Below are 15,644 nucleotides of genomic sequence, written 5' to 3'. Positions count from 1 at the left end.
CACATTATACTGGGGAATACTTTCTTGTGGTGTTGAAGTGAGTTTCATATTGAATTAGGATTTATGTGAATGTATATGACTTGTTTTGATAGTATGCAGTTGTTGTCACAATTTTTGTGTTTGGTTTTTGTGTTTGTTTTTTAATTAGGTGTTATCCAAGGGCCTGCACCTCCACCACCCCCACCTCTGCCAGCTGGCCCTGTTCATTCCCCATCAGCCATCCTACCTCCCCCAGGGCCGCCACCACCACCACCTCTTCTACCATCAGGGCCACCACCGCCACCACCGCCTCCTCCTCCTCCACCACCACCCCTCCCTAACCAGGTTCCTTTTCCACCTCCTGCCCCTCCTTTGCCTGCCACTGGTTTTTCCATGGGATCGATGTCTGAAGACCACCGCCCTTTAACAGGACTAGCAGCTGCTCTTGCTGGAGCCAAACTTAGAAAAGTATCTCGGGTAAGTACAGCTGTAATTTAAAAAATATATATTAATTCACTAAATCCAGGTTGTCGTCTGTTAATGGGTCTTTTTATTATGAATGATAAGAATAAATTGAGTGAAGAATCCCTAAAATAACTGTGTAGAATTTTATTAATATTAACTATAATGTCTAATAGTATAACTATAATGTCTAAGTTATTCTAATCTAGTTTTGGTTATTCTAATCTTCAGTAGTTATTCATATGCTTTAAAGATTGCCTAGATTTTCAAATACATGAAGGATTTCCTTATATAAAAGTGGGTACCTCCTGACAGTGTAATTCCCATATTACTTTAATTTTGTGCATTGTCAATTTCAGAATGAAGAGTCTCCTAACCCAAGTGGAGGAACAAGCTCTGCTTCACCTAAAACAGATGCTGGGCGTGGAAATGGGCCGCTACCCCTAGGAGGAAGTGGATTAATGGAGGAAATGAGTGCACTTCTGGCTAGAAGGTAAGGTAATAATTTGACCTTTACAGAGGTCTTTGCAGTAGTTTAGAGTAATCTTTAAGAAATTTAGTCCTTGTATTAACTCATGTACTGCGTGCTAACAAAATGTGCTTACTACTTTGTAAACTGGGAGTTGCAAGCATCCCAGCTCCCTGACACTTGTATCTTTCTGAAATACATGCTGTATCAATTCATTTTAAAATGTACTTAAAACATAATTCCACTTTGGTCACCTTTTGACCAAAAGCAGCAAAGGTTTTGGTTCTGAATTGCTCAGTTAATGTCCCAGTAAGTGTCCCAGTAAAAATTTTGAATCCTTGACAAAAAGCACTTTCACTTAGCTTGGAGTAGTAGCTCCTCATAGTCATGTTGAGGCTTTTGTGGCTCCCAAACATAAAGCCTCCTAAATAGCCATTAGTCTGGCAACAGTTTGATGAGTTTTCAGTGCAATTTCAAGGCTTGATTTTTGTATTATATAAAGAATTGCTAAAGAAATGCTTGTTGTTTATCTTGATGTTTTTAGCAATCTGCTTCTCATACCAACTTGCACTTCTTTTGCCAGACCCTGTGCTCTCTTCTGCTCACTGCACTGTGGCAGACTTTCTACATTTTAAAAGAAGCCTTTTTGCCTCTGATGGTTGTTTTGATTTGGGTCAGTAACCCTGCAGACATTCTTTTAGATTTGACATTACAACCCCAGGTGAGGAAATGCAACCCCAGGTGAGGAAAGGTACTTCCAAGTATAAAAGGATGCCTGCTTAGTTAATGACCCAAGTCAAGGAAGCCCCAATGAAGTGAACAGAAAGGAGCATAGGGTCCAGCAAAAGAAGTGTAAGTTATTGATTATGCAAGCAAAAAGAGAATTTGAGGAGCAGAGTGCTACACTGGGCAGAGAAACAGTTGGACCATTGAATCCAAGGAATAAAAGGACTGCTGAAGAAAGATAGGGAGATGTCAGAACTGAGGAATCTTAGGTAGTTCAAATGTGAGACTATTGATCTACTCACCAATAAATCTAACGTGTTCTTAAAATGAGCCACTGTACCAGAAGATAGCAAAGTAGCTTGTTACAGTGATTTTTAAAAAGGGATCCAGAGGGGAACCAGGAAATTACAGACCAATTAGTCTAATGTCTGTTCCAGACAAATTAGTAGAAACTGTAATCAAAGATAAAATTATTACACATGTAGAGGAACAAAGCCCGCTGAGGAAAAATCAGCATGAGGAAGTTCTGCCTCATCAACCTTTTGAAGTTTTTTGAGGAAGTGAACAAATGTGAAGGTAACTTTAACAGGTAGACATTATACACGTGGACTTTTGAAAGGGTCTTGATAGGTACTCACTGGAGACTCATGAGCAAGTTTAACAATCATGGTATAAGAGGACAAGTTCTTTTATGGATGAAAAATCAATTAAAAGGCAAGAAGCAAAGAGTAGGAATAAATGGAGAGGTCTTTCAGTGGAAGTAAGTAAGTGGTTGGGTCTCATAAGCATCAGTATTGAGACCAGTGCTATTTAATTGGTCATAAATGATCAGGAACTCAGGTAGTGAGTAGTGTAGTGACCAAGTTTGCAGATGACATTAAATTATTCAGGGTGGCAGGGCAAATACCAAGGCTGACTAAAATGCTCCAGGAGGATCTCTACAAATTGAGTGAATTAGCAGTAATTTGGCAGATGAAGTTCAGTGTGGCTAAGTATAATGTGTGATGCACATTGGAGTGAAAATCCAAGATAGTTTTTAGGGGACGATTGAAGTTTCAGTCTTTCCTTGGGCATTCAGAAGACTTTTGGGGAACTGCCTCACCAAGCAGATCAAGTTCAATTGTAGGTAAATGTAAGATGATGTACATCAGAACCAGTGGTGGGATTCAAATAATTTAATAACCGGCTCCAAACTTCCAATGGTGGGATTTAAATAATTTAACGACCAGTTTGCTGCCCTAATGACCATTTTAAGTATAAAAAGAGATATACTGAAAGGTGGTTTATTATTTCATACAGTTAATACTTAAATAAAAACAATAAAAGAGGTACGCAAAACTAGATTATGTTATAAGAAAGAGTTTTAAAATATTAATGAAAAAACCTACTTGAAAAACACAGATCCCCATGATTGTTGCAAGTCATCCAAAAATCACCAGCACATCATAACTCCAGCCATTAGCCACATGTCTGAACACAACAATCACACATCCCTCGCTTCGCGGTGCCACAGCGGCACAAAAACCTGCTGGAAAAACATGGATCCTTGTGGATCCTCATGATTTTTCCACTTGGTCATGCAAAAATCACCTGCACATCATAGCTCATACCCCTAGACACATGCCTGAACACAATAATTCTGCATCCCATGATCCGTGCCACCACAGTGGCACAAAAATGTAGTTAAAACACACAAATCCTCATGGATCATCCTGATTTTTGCACTTGGTCACCCCAAAATCACCAGCACATCACAGCAACATTCCTGAACACAACAATCACACATCCCATGCTCCGTGGCACAGCAGAGGCACAAAAATCTGCTTGGAAAATACAGATCTCATAAATCCTCATGATTTTTGCACTGTCACCCCAAAATCACCAGCACATCACAGCTGACGTCCCTGGCCATATGTCTGAACACAACAGTCATGCATCCCACGTCCCGTGGTGCTGCAGTGGTGCAAAAACGTGATTGGAAAACACGGATCCTCAGGGATGCTCATGATTTTTGCACTAAGTCATCCCAAAATCATCACCTCTCAGAACAATGCCAGCTGAGCTAGTGTGGGTGGGAGGAAGGGAAGGCCTCTGCCGGGCCCTCAAGGGCCCAGCTGGCTTGTTGGGGTGGGTGGGTGGAGAAGGTTTTTGGGGGTGGGTGGGGGGAGAGGGAAGGACTGTGCCGGGCCCTCAAAGGTAAAGTTATATCTTAGGAGCTTTGTTTTCTAAGGATTGACTGCCAATGTACTTTATCTCCCAACTCAAAGGAGAAGAATTGCTGAGAAAGGATCATCAGAAGTGGAACCAAAAGATGAAAAGAATGTAAGTTAATACATTTATCTTGCTGGTTTGCGTTATGCAGTTTAATAATTGCAGCTGAATTATAAATTTTAACACTTCCATTCACTTTTATCTGCGTTAGTCACAAGCCATGACGAAGTATAGCTGGTCTTCAGAATTGAAGAGAAAATTTGTCTTGATAATTTGCCTTGGTAGGATATACTGCATCAGTGCTTCAGAGGATACAGTTTAGATAGCTAATGCTTCTTTACAAGATTTTATGTCTATATTCTCTAAAAAGTTTTATTTCCATTTAAGTTCTAATTATACATATTACTGGTGTTGCAAGAGTATTATAAACAGGGGTCTTATGGCATCTTATTAGTCTACGTTTTTAGTCTAGTGAAATTGTTCATGGTCTCAAACCCATTTTGTCTAATCTGATGGAAAGGATACAGTCTTTAAAAGCATATGCTAGAATAAAAAGTTGTTAACTTTAAGGTTCTACAAGACTCATGTTTATTTTTGTTGCAGCAAACTTATCTCTCTATTTCTAATCTAATTTACATAGGAAGAGCCAGAGCCTTCAGCATCTAAGCCTCCTTCAACAAGCACACCTGGTAAGTCGAATAAGTAAGGTAATGCAAGCCATAAATAGGGTAATGCAAGTCATTTTACAGCTGTGTATGTGTGCAGTGTCTTCAGGGGATACACAGAGGTGGAAAATAACATGAGATTTTCCTCTTTTGAAATTCACTTTTCTTCAGGACCAGTTTCCGAGATTCATTATATTTACCAAGATTCTTTGTATAGGTAATGCAATGTTCAAATTCTACACCTAGAAACTTGTTTCCTGTTCAAGAAAATAAAATAGTAATCCATATAATGCTACTGAAGCAGTTAACTGTATGCAAAGGTAAAAAAAATTGTTAAGCTGAAGAACTGTTTGAAAATCATCATTAGAAAGTAGCAAAAAACTGAATAGGATAGTGGTTAGCTACAGATGTTAATCTGGGTGGATATTAAGATTTGGTTTGTTACTTAAATTTGTAACCCATTCTTTCTCTTTTGTGTAAGATTGGATTTTTAAATAAAAATGTAATATTGTGGATAAAGACAATGTACTGATATCAGAACAATGCTATAACAATGCTGCCTTCAGCCTGCGCTTGGTTTGGAAATACATGTTTAATAAATAAATGAATAAATAATTATGGAACAGAATTGGGACTCTACCAGTGCCTGTAACTTTGACTGCATGCAAAGCATTCTATACCATACATCATGGCTGGGCAAGTCATTTGAGAGTGACTGATCACTGGCCAGTCAGTTAGCTCTCAGCACCTTTTCCAGTGTTACTGTAGTTCTGGGGTTCTCAATGTGGTGTCCCTGGGTGCCATGGTATCCACAAGTACTTTCTTTGGCTTCCACCAAGCTTTTCATAGAGTGGGTAAAGCCATTTTAAAGCAGGGCTTGTCCTCATTCAAATGATAAGGTTTTCTATGGTTGCATTAGCAGCTGTAGCCACTGGAGAATCAAGTGGACTGGTGAATACTGAGGCTTTCCTTAGTCAGTGTGTGAGTCTATTCTGCCCCAAGCTTTCACTTTTTCTATTCCCTGTGTGACCACCAAAAAAGACCATACTGGAAATTGTGAGACAGGCATATCTAAAACCCAAGCTGGTTGATGCTGATTAAACCAATTGTTGAAGGACCTGCTGCCCAGACTGTGCATTAGCTGAGGCAAGGCTCCAGTTATTGTGTCTTGACAGAAAATAGAAAGGACCACATTGCCACTTTTCAGATATCCTTGAGAGGATTGTTAGTGTTGCAGACTGCTAATGTAGATGCATTCTTATTTATCGAATGCATTCTTGTTTATTGCAGGGGTTCACTTTTTCCATTCCCTTTTTGTCTGTATTGAATGAGCCATAATCCCTTCTGGCAGTCTTAGCCTCTGAGATTCATAAACCTGATGAATTCATTCTTTTAGCCATCCGCACATTGAAGCTTTTGAGAAGCTTCTTTTTCTGCAGGAAGAAAGTTTATTCTTCAGAATTGTTATACAACTGGGTCAAATGTCAGATCTTGACTTAACCTGTTGGACCATACTGACAATATCCATGGAGGTCAAGCTTAACAGTCCAATTAGATGCTTAAAACTAAACTGTCTTTGCTAATGCAGAACAGTACATTATCTGGTCTGCCTTCTATCAGTAGACTTTGAAATAATTGGAATGTGTGGTCTATGGGGTTGTCAGAGCAAATTTGAGATATTTATGAAGTAAAAATACTATAAGAAAAAATGCAGTGTATACCCAGAACTTGAGAAAGCTGCAGAATGCACCCTATGGTACCATAGCATGTATTATCTTTTAACTTTTGCTATCTGAGGGGTAGGAAAAAGTAACAGTTGAAGACAGAAGAAAACAAATCCTGAAGTAAACTAAAGAAAGTATATTATTTAGACAGAAACTCTCATGGTCACAATAGGTAGCATTGTCAACATGTTAGGATGTTGAAAACACTGAGATCTTTTATAATGTAATATCATTACACATGTTATAATATTAATTGTTGGTTAAATTATTTACATATAAACAAAAATGTTTATACTGTCTATGCATATAGTATTTAAAAAACAATGCTTTCAATTAGAAAAACTGAGAAAGGCTTCAGACTTTTTCATACTTTACATTTGAAGTGAGAAAAACCTTGCCTTAAAAAGGGTGTTGTTTTTTTCAGTATTCCTTCAAATGTTCCAAATTTTCTCAAGGGAAAATTGAAAAAGGTCCTTGGGAGGATCCCGCCCCCCAATTTGTTCTGTTTATTTTTTTAACTTAAACTCTTACATCTCTATCTGGGAATATTTCTATTGCTTCTTCTGTTATAAGCTGCCATCTGAGGACCCCCTCTTTCCCACCCCATCCCCCAGCTCCATTACTGAGACTGCATTTCGGTACTAAAAATTCACCTTCATTTTCTTTTGATTGGGAATAGTGGTTTAATCCTGCTCCCTAGAGCTGTGCTACTTTTATTTTCTCAGCCATGCAGTTTGGCTTCCTGCCATAAGATCTGGGTATAATGAGCTCTCCATCTGAAATTCCTGGTGTGTTGGATGCTTCATCAGTTGAGCTGCATCTTGGCACATTTTGCTCTGACTATAACAACAGAGACTAGCATTTCACTCATAAAAGGAATGAGAGTGGAGCAAAGAGAACAAGGGACAGAGTGGTGTTTTTTTTTAAAAAAGACCTCAATGAAATGTCTGCAGAAAAAATGGGCAAAGAAGTAAGAGAAAGTTAAATTTAGAAGCTACAAAGCCAGAAGGAGTTTAGCAACCTGTGAGCTCTGATGAAACACAGTTTTGATGTAACTTTTTCAATTTCATGCATTCACAGAAGAGTTAGGAAAGGACCTTTTGAGGAAGTAGGGCATTTCCTACTGATGGAAAAAGAAATTGTACCCTAATTCCTGCATCCATGGGTAATGGGAGTTGGTGTAACTTAATGTCACTCTTTCTTCCTTCCTTCAAGTGAGAATATGCAACTTTTACCAAAAACTCAAATATTATGCAACATGAACACTTTCTGTTGAAAGGAAGTTTCTTTTTCAAAATGTGAAGAAATTAGAGTGAATCCCTAAGTTTGGAGTTTTGTTTGTACTGCATTTGAGCTCATTATAAGCACTGTATATTTGTTGTACAATGCTTAGTTTAAATTCATGTCTTAAAGAACTTACTGTAGAAGTGAGGATGGATACGTTTTCGAAGAACATCGGGTAAGACTTCGAACAGCAAGATATGTGCCCTTGCTTTTAAGAAAGTTTTGCTACGGAACAAAACCAAACAAGTGCTGAAATGAAACTAGTCCTGAATAAAGGTTTTTGTTTGATAATTAAACAGCCAGCCTCCTATCAAGCATTTCCTATCGAGCCCAGTTCCTCAGCCATCCTTAACATATTAGAGAAGGCTTTGGCAGAGTTGGTATATTGTTTGGTATTTTGATTTGTAGTGTTGCCTTCTAACTGAAATAAAATCAAACATGTCAACCTCTAGTCTACTCAGTGTTTTACTTAGTATTTTCTTGACTTTCTTGGCATACATGATGATTGTAGAAATGTTGCCTTTCCCCTAAGTACTTGAATGTATCCTAAAAGATTTTATGATGCGGTCTTAAACCAAGTTGAGGTCACTGGACTGACAAAGGTGTATCTGTGTAATCTAATGTCCTTTTACTTTATCTCATGCAGAATTAACAAGAAAGCCTTGGGAGAGAACAAACACAATGAATGGAAGCAAGTCTCCTATTATTTCAAGGTATTTGTCACCACAAATAGATGACATAAATATTTCACAGAAGTGTTTTAGACACTTTTTAAAGACACTTTATATGGCTAAAGAGAGATCAAATGGTACTTAGAAAAGTGAGGGAATATAGTGACTTTATTGCTCTTGAAAAGTTAGTTCTCTTTAAAGATCAGTTTTATATCATATTCAGAGTATTCAATGACAGATGTGTAGACCTGAGAAAAGAGAGGTTAAATTTTTGACTGAGGTAGAATAAAGAAAAGGGTGACTTGAGATGGGTAGTAAAGATCTGAAAAACATTTTGTTATGTGCCCTGCTATTTACAGGTTGTATATTTGTACATAATGTATATAAAAACAAAAGCTTCTTAACCATTTAGAATATCACACTGTAGATTCATTCAGGTGCTGATTATGATTAGACTTTCCAGATGTCAGTATTTCCAAAAATATATTTCCAAGCAGGGACCTCTAAGTAACTCATGGGGGAGGGGGAATTCCATCCCCACTTGTCCCTGCTTTCTCCTGGAGTATCTTTTCCCCCAGCTGTGGCCTGTTATTCAGAGAAATTGTGTCTTATTAAAGCTTGTGATAATCTATTTTAACATCAGTGGTGACAATGTACAGAAAATGAAAACACCCTGAAAATTTTTATGGTCATCATATTTTAATTAGAATATCTAATTAAAGTTTAAAATTGGTTGTATCTTTGCATGAGGAAGATAGACAGAAATTCTCGTATGATACAGTGATCTGTTGTAATACATGTTATAACATATAATACATGTTATAACATATTTTGAATCAAAAAAATTGAGGAAAACATGGTATACAGTAGAAAGTATAAGAAATTCCCATGCGAAAAGGCTACTACCAGGCTGGTTTACACTTATTCTATGATCTCATACAATTAAAAACCTAAAAGGTTGCCGTGTAGTCTCTTGATTCTTTGTTCTGTTCAAGCAGTTCAGTAGTAATGCAGTGCTTTGATCCTTTAATGTTTTCAAAACATCCATTGAGATAAATACAAAACAGTTCAAAACAATTCAACATGATGTTTTAAAAATTACTTCAGGGCAGAAACCTTTTAGGTTTTTAATTTAATAAGATCATAGAATAAGTATATGCCAGCTTATTATCCCATTACTTTAAACATTCACAATCATTGCCCAACCCTGTTTTCCTAGGAACAATGTAGGATTCAGTAATATTGCTAGACCAGGAGTCTGCAACCTGCGGCTCTCCAGATGTTCATGGACTACAATTCCCATCAGCCCATGCCAGCATGGCCAGTTGGCCATTCTGGCAGGAGCTGATGGGAATTGTAGTCCATGAACATCTGGAGAGCCGCAGGTTGCAGACCCCTGTGCTAGACTTTGAATCTGCAGCATAGTAGAATGACAACCCACCAACAACAGATAAAATCCATCATTCTCAGAGAGTTTGCTTTCCCATTTTGTGATCAAAATACCTCATGTATGACAGTACTTAGCACAGTCTGTTTATCTGTTTAAAACTATTGAATTATGAGTGGTAAATTCACAAATATCTATTTTTTTAATAGACCAAAATCTGCAACCTCCTCTGGGCAACCCAGTACTAATGGAGTACAGTCTGAAGGGCTAGACTATGACAGATTGAAACAGGTACATATTGTATTCTTAGTAAATGTCTTATACTTTTAGTAGAATTTCAGACTGTATTAAAAAAGCCTGGAAACAAGCTAAGCAAGCCAGTCCACACTGAGGGTGGGGGGTAGATGGGAGTTGGCTGGGATGGTGCAGGCATGCCATATTTAAGGAGGTTTGCAGTGGCACAACAAGATAAAACAAAAACTAAACTTAATCTACTGACCTGTAAGGGCCCTATCCAGCCAAATGGGCTATACCTGCATTTTTGCTGGTGTGAGTCACCATCAGCAAAAGGGGTTGTTCCTGGGCTGAGAGGACAAGGAAGCTGACTAAAGTTGGCTCCACTCTGGGAACACCCCCATCAGCACAAGTGTGGACTCCAGCAAAGGAGTTCTAGCACAGTGGCACCAGGGGCACCAGGGCAAAGCAGAGTTGCATGACTCCCCAGAGCCAGCATAAGTAGTCCCTCAGTCTCACTTATGCTGCATGGACTGTCAAGGATCATGAATCACACAAGCCCCACATCCGCATTACCCCATATGCCCCTACTCACCCTCTGCGTTCAGCAGAGGCTAATTTACTGGTGGTCCCTGGCCCCTCCATGATGCAGCTGGCCTCCACGTGGGCCAGGGCCTTTACAGCCCTGGCCCCGGCCTGGTGGAACACTCTTCCTCCAGCTGTCCAGGTCCTTCAGGATCTTGGTGAATTCCGCAGGGCCTGTAAGACTGAGTTGTTCCGCTGGGCCTTTGGAGCAACCAGCCGCTGAGTATGGCGCCCCTGCTTGATTACGTCTAGATTACCCTCCTATGGAGGAGTCCAGCCGCTCCCTAGGGGAGGGTTTTAAGGAAAAGGGTTTACCGGGTGCCTTCTATTATGGTATTACCACTGTTTTTAATGAAATTTAGTATATTTTAACGATGGAGCTTCTATGGGTTGCTGTTGTTTTAATTGTATAGTTTTGCTCCCAAACTTGTTTTGTATTAGTTTTGTTGTACACCGCCCGGAGCCCCTCGGGGATAGGGCGGTATAAAAATATAAATAAATAAATAAATAAATAAAAAAATAAAATCCCTTTCAGCCTCACCAGCATGGATTGCACTGTAACTTTCTGTCTCATCAAAAGAGAAAGAACATCGCAGCAAAAACTGCACCTTGCTAACTGAGACTGGGGAGTTGGTATACAATTTATTCATCCCATGAGTAAAGGCAAGCTAAAGTTCCAAAACCAGCTGGTGATGGTAAAATCAGATTCTGCTGTCTTATACAATATCCTACCCAAGCAATTTAACCCAGATATCACAATGATGGATGCATGCATAACAAAAACATTCAATAGAATTACAAATAAAAAAATAGAATTAATACCATGTAAACAATGAACAAAAATAAAAGGATGAATAGAAGAAGATTTGGATTTATACCCCTTCCCCTTTTCTCTCCTGTAAGGAAACTCAAAGGGGTTTGCAAATTTTTTTCCCTTTTGCTCCCCCCGACACACACCTTGTGAGGCAGGTCAGTTTGAGAGTTTTGAACAAACTAGAGTGACCCAGCAGCAATGTAGCAGTGGGGAAACAAATCCAGTTTACCAGATAAGAGTTTGTTGCTCATGTGGAGGAATGTGGACTCAAACTCAGTTCTCCAGATTAGAATCTACCTGCTCCAGATTAGAATCTACCATGCTGGATTTATAAAGTATTTATAAAGTATGTACAAAAAAGTACTTCATGTGCCCAACTAAGAAAAAAAATAATGATTTTTTTTAACCTTTGCTGCTATGAGGTAATTTAAATTATTTCTTCATTGGTTTGTGTAATTAGGACATATCTCCTTTACTGCTATGGTAATTAATTTTACAGGCCTAGAACGGAATATACCCTGTTTCCTCGAATATAAGACATCCCCGGAAAATAAGACGTAGTGGAGGTTTTGCTAAAGTGCGAAATATAAGGCATCCCCCAAAAGTAAGACGTAGCAAAGTTTTTGTTTGGAAGCATGCCTGACGAACAGAATACAGAAATATAAGACATCCCCTGAAAATAAGACATAACGCATCTTTGGGAGCAAAAATTAATATTTTTTATTTATTTATTTATTTATTATTTCGATTTTTATACCGCCCCGTCCCCGAGGAGCTCCGGGCGGTGTACAACAATTAATACAGATAAATTAGGGCAACCATACAAATAAAACAACAACAGCCCATAAAACTCCGACATAAAAACATACTAAATTTCATTAAAACAGCGGTAATTTCATAATAAAGGCACCCGGAGAATCCTTTCCTTTAAAACCCTCCCCTGGGGAGTAATCGGACTCCTCTGTAGGAGGATAATCTTGATGGTATCGAACAGGGGCGCCATACTCAGCGGCTGGTTACTCCAAAGGCCCGGCGGAACAACTCGGTCTTACAGGCCCTGCAGAACTCACCGAGATCCCGCAGGGCCCGGACAGCTGGAGGAAGAGTGTTCCACCAGGCCGGGGCCAGGGCAGTAAAGGCCCTGGCCCGCGTGGAGGCCAGCCGCGTCACGGAGGGGCCGGGGACTACCAGTAAATTCGCCTCTGCTGAACGCAGAGGGCGAGTGGGGACATATGGGGTAATGCGGTCCCGAAGGTACGAGGGTCCCAGGCCGCGTAAGGCCTTAAAGGTCAAAACCCAGACCTTGAATATGATTCGGAATTCCACCGGAAGCCAGTGCAGCTGGCGCAACACAGGCTGAATGTGATCGCAAAAGGCGCCCCCTGTGAGCAAGCGTGCCGCTGCGTGCTGGACCAGTTTCAATTTCCGAATCAAACGCAAGGGGAGGCCCGCGTAGAGCGAGTTACAATAGTCTAACCTGGAGGTGACCGTTGCATGGATCACTGTGGCCAGGTCTGCTTGGGAGAGGAAGGGGACCAGCCGTCGGGCCTGACGGAGATGGAAAAATGCAGTCCGGGTTACATGGGCCACCTGGGTCTCCATTGAAAGAGACGAATCCAGGTGGACCCCCAGACTGCGAACGGAGGAGGCCGGCGCCAATATGGCCTCCTCCCACACCGGCGGCTGGAAATCCCCAATCTCCCCCCTGCGGCCAAGCCAAAGGATCTCCGTCTTCGATGGATTCAGTTTCAACCTGCTCTGCTTCAACCAACCAGCGACCGCCTCCAAACAATGCTGTAGAGCTGCAGGGGCGGCGACTGCTCCCCCCTCCATCAACAGAATGAGCTGAGTGTCATCAGCATACTGATGACAGATCAGCCCAAAACTCCGTACCAGCTGAGCAAGTGGTCGCATGTAGATGTTGAACAACAGCGTGAATAATAACGCCCCCTGGGGTACACCGCAATGAAGCGGGCACTTCCGGGAGGCTTGATCCCCGCACCACACTTGCTGACTCCGGTCCCGGAGAAACGAGGCAATCCACTGCAGGACAGTGCCCCGCACCCCGGAAGCGGCCAGGCGGTGGAAACACGGTAGCTACAACTGTGCCAGCATCTTGGCTATTTTTTTCTTCTTACCATCTGAACCCATGAAATCATTTTATTGTTCATAGTGAAGAATATATTATAGTTAGTATCAAAAGAGCCATATCTGGGACCTTCCTTTTTTGCACAAATAGTGGTATTAATGTTGCTTTGTTACCCTCTTTTGGTATTTCTATTTATAACTGATATTTACCATTTTTCTGATTCATGTTATATGGTGCTAATTATGTTATTTATTGTGTAATTATATTAGTTTTGTTATTCACACATCCATACTGTGAGATTAGTTGTTATATTCATTGATATAATTACTCATACCACTGTTCCTGTTTAGAGATCTTTATTTATTTCTTCTTTCCTCGAGGGTTAAAAAAAATCTTGTCATTTCTATACTGCCTTCCCTATGGCCCCTTCTGCACATGCAGAATAATGCACTTTCAATCCACTTTCACAATTGTTTGCAAGTGGATTTTGCTATTCCATACAGCTGCAAAGTGCATTGAAAGTGGATTGTAAGTGCAGTATTTGCATGTACAGGGTCCCTGTGTCTCACAGAGTTTAGCATCTACTATGTTTAAGAAACTAGAAATATGCAGTATGTGCAGAACAACTGGGAATTAATGTATGCTTTTTTCCTTCTTAAATCATGCTTTAAATATATATGTAGAGAACTGCTAAGAAGCTGGTGTGGAAACTTTTATCAGTGTCTTTACTCCAGGATTCAGTAGGCTTCCATGGCCAGAATCAACTGACCGTTGAAACATTAGGAGCAAAAACTGCCAGACCATGGCCACTCAGCCCAGAAAAACCATAACAACCAGTATTTGAAACGATTAATAATCTCTGGGGTGAGGTGCAATACAGAAAAATGCAAAAAAAAAGAAGTTATTTACAAATTAGGGCATGATGCCTGTAAAGTTTTAAAGTAAGCTTTAAAAAAGATGACAGATTAAGCCATGACCATGCATCTTGTAGATAGCCCATTAATTCCTAAATAGGATCTTATATTGGAGCCCTCATGAGTACATACTGTCAAGTGCAGATATTATGAGTAATTTGGCTGCATCCATAATTTTTTCAGTATTTTTAAGTTCATATTCTGTTAGACAGGAATATCCTGGTTAGTAAGGTGTAATTCTGGCAGTTTTCACTGAGCTGAAGAGTTTGCAAGTAGGATTCTGTCCCCTTCCAACTTCTCCTTCCAGTGACTGCTTTCCTTCCTACCTTACCTGCATTTACCACTAAGCAGTGATGGGATTCAAATAATTTAACAACCAGTTCCTGTGGTGGGATTCAAATAATTTAACAATAATTTAACAAATAATTTACAAGCACCATTTTAACAGCTGGTTCTGCCGAAGTGGTTCGAACCTGCTGAATCCCACCACTGCCCTTAAGTAATATTAACCAGGGTTTCAGCTTAATCAAGATTTGTAACTTTTATTGAATGTTGGTTTCAAATTCTATATAAATTGAAACCTTGGATAATAATAACAACTACTGTCCATCATTGCTGATAACAGTTAAGGTGGGAAGGGGATATTCATTACTCTGAGCTGGGGGAAGTGCATAGATCTTGTGACTAGCTCCTGATCTCTTAGCCATAGTTAATAAAACCAGTGTTATCGATTCAATCCTAAGTACATCCTTCTGTGTCCACTGAAGTCAGAAGGGAGTAACTGCTCAGTATGGCTCTGTATATTTAAAGTGGTCCTAACAGTGTGTCTATAATGTACTGGTTGCTAGCCATACATAATTTTGCCCTTAGAATGACTTGCATTTTGGATTTGTAGTTTTTGAAGTTAGAGTAGGCAAGTTTAATAAATTAACAAAGACTGGTAGCTTAGGAACATCTTTAGACAGAAGTTTAACATTTTAACTTTGTTCTGATACCTTAGGATATTTTAGATGAAATGAGAAAGGAATTAACAAAATTAAAAGAAGAATTAATTGAAGGTGAGTATTTGAATTTATTACTGACCTTTGGATTTTTAAGTTTAGAACTGTAGGGAAAAGGTAGAATTTATGTTGACATTTCTATCCAACTTTTTCCTTTGGTGATCAAGGCAGCTTGCAAATTGTTCTATTAAAATTATGAATATAAAATACATATTTCAAAACTACATGCCCACAGTTCAGATCCCACCAGATACTCCTGTAAAGAGCATAACTGTGCAGCACTTAAAACAAAATTCTCCAGAGATTTTTTGGAACCACAATTTGAAAAAGGAATTGCCAAATTAGTAGTTCTGGATGGAGGGATGATTAAAGTTGATGATGACCAGTGGAACATGATTTGTGTACTGGACCATGTGGGCAGAGAAGGTA

At 39.6% G+C, this 15,644-nt stretch overlaps 1 protein-coding gene across 6 annotated transcripts in view; it reads left to right on the top strand.

Moving 5' to 3' along the window:
* Positions 1-15,644, top strand: part of ENAH (ENAH actin regulator) — a 141,118-nt gene that overhangs the window by 116,986 nt on the left and 8,488 nt on the right. For all 6 annotated transcript variants that reach the window (XM_048505804.1, XM_048505622.1, XM_048505964.1 and 3 more), the window contains 7 exons: positions 149-456; positions 801-934; positions 3,904-3,958; positions 4,488-4,536; positions 8,167-8,233; positions 9,788-9,869; positions 15,215-15,272. In XM_048505804.1, the coding sequence (XP_048361761.1) occupies positions 149-456; positions 801-934; positions 3,904-3,958; positions 4,488-4,536; positions 8,167-8,233; positions 9,788-9,869; positions 15,215-15,272 (753 nt within the window). The remainder of the gene's footprint in view (positions 1-148; positions 457-800; positions 935-3,903; positions 3,959-4,487; positions 4,537-8,166; positions 8,234-9,787; positions 9,870-15,214; positions 15,273-15,644) is intronic.

Source organism: Sphaerodactylus townsendi, linkage group LG01 (genome assembly GCF_021028975.2).
Source record: "Sphaerodactylus townsendi isolate TG3544 linkage group LG01, MPM_Stown_v2.3, whole genome shotgun sequence".
NCBI lineage: Eukaryota > Metazoa > Chordata > Lepidosauria > Squamata > Sphaerodactylidae > Sphaerodactylus > Sphaerodactylus townsendi.
This window is presented reverse-complemented; position numbering and strand designations above follow the sequence as displayed.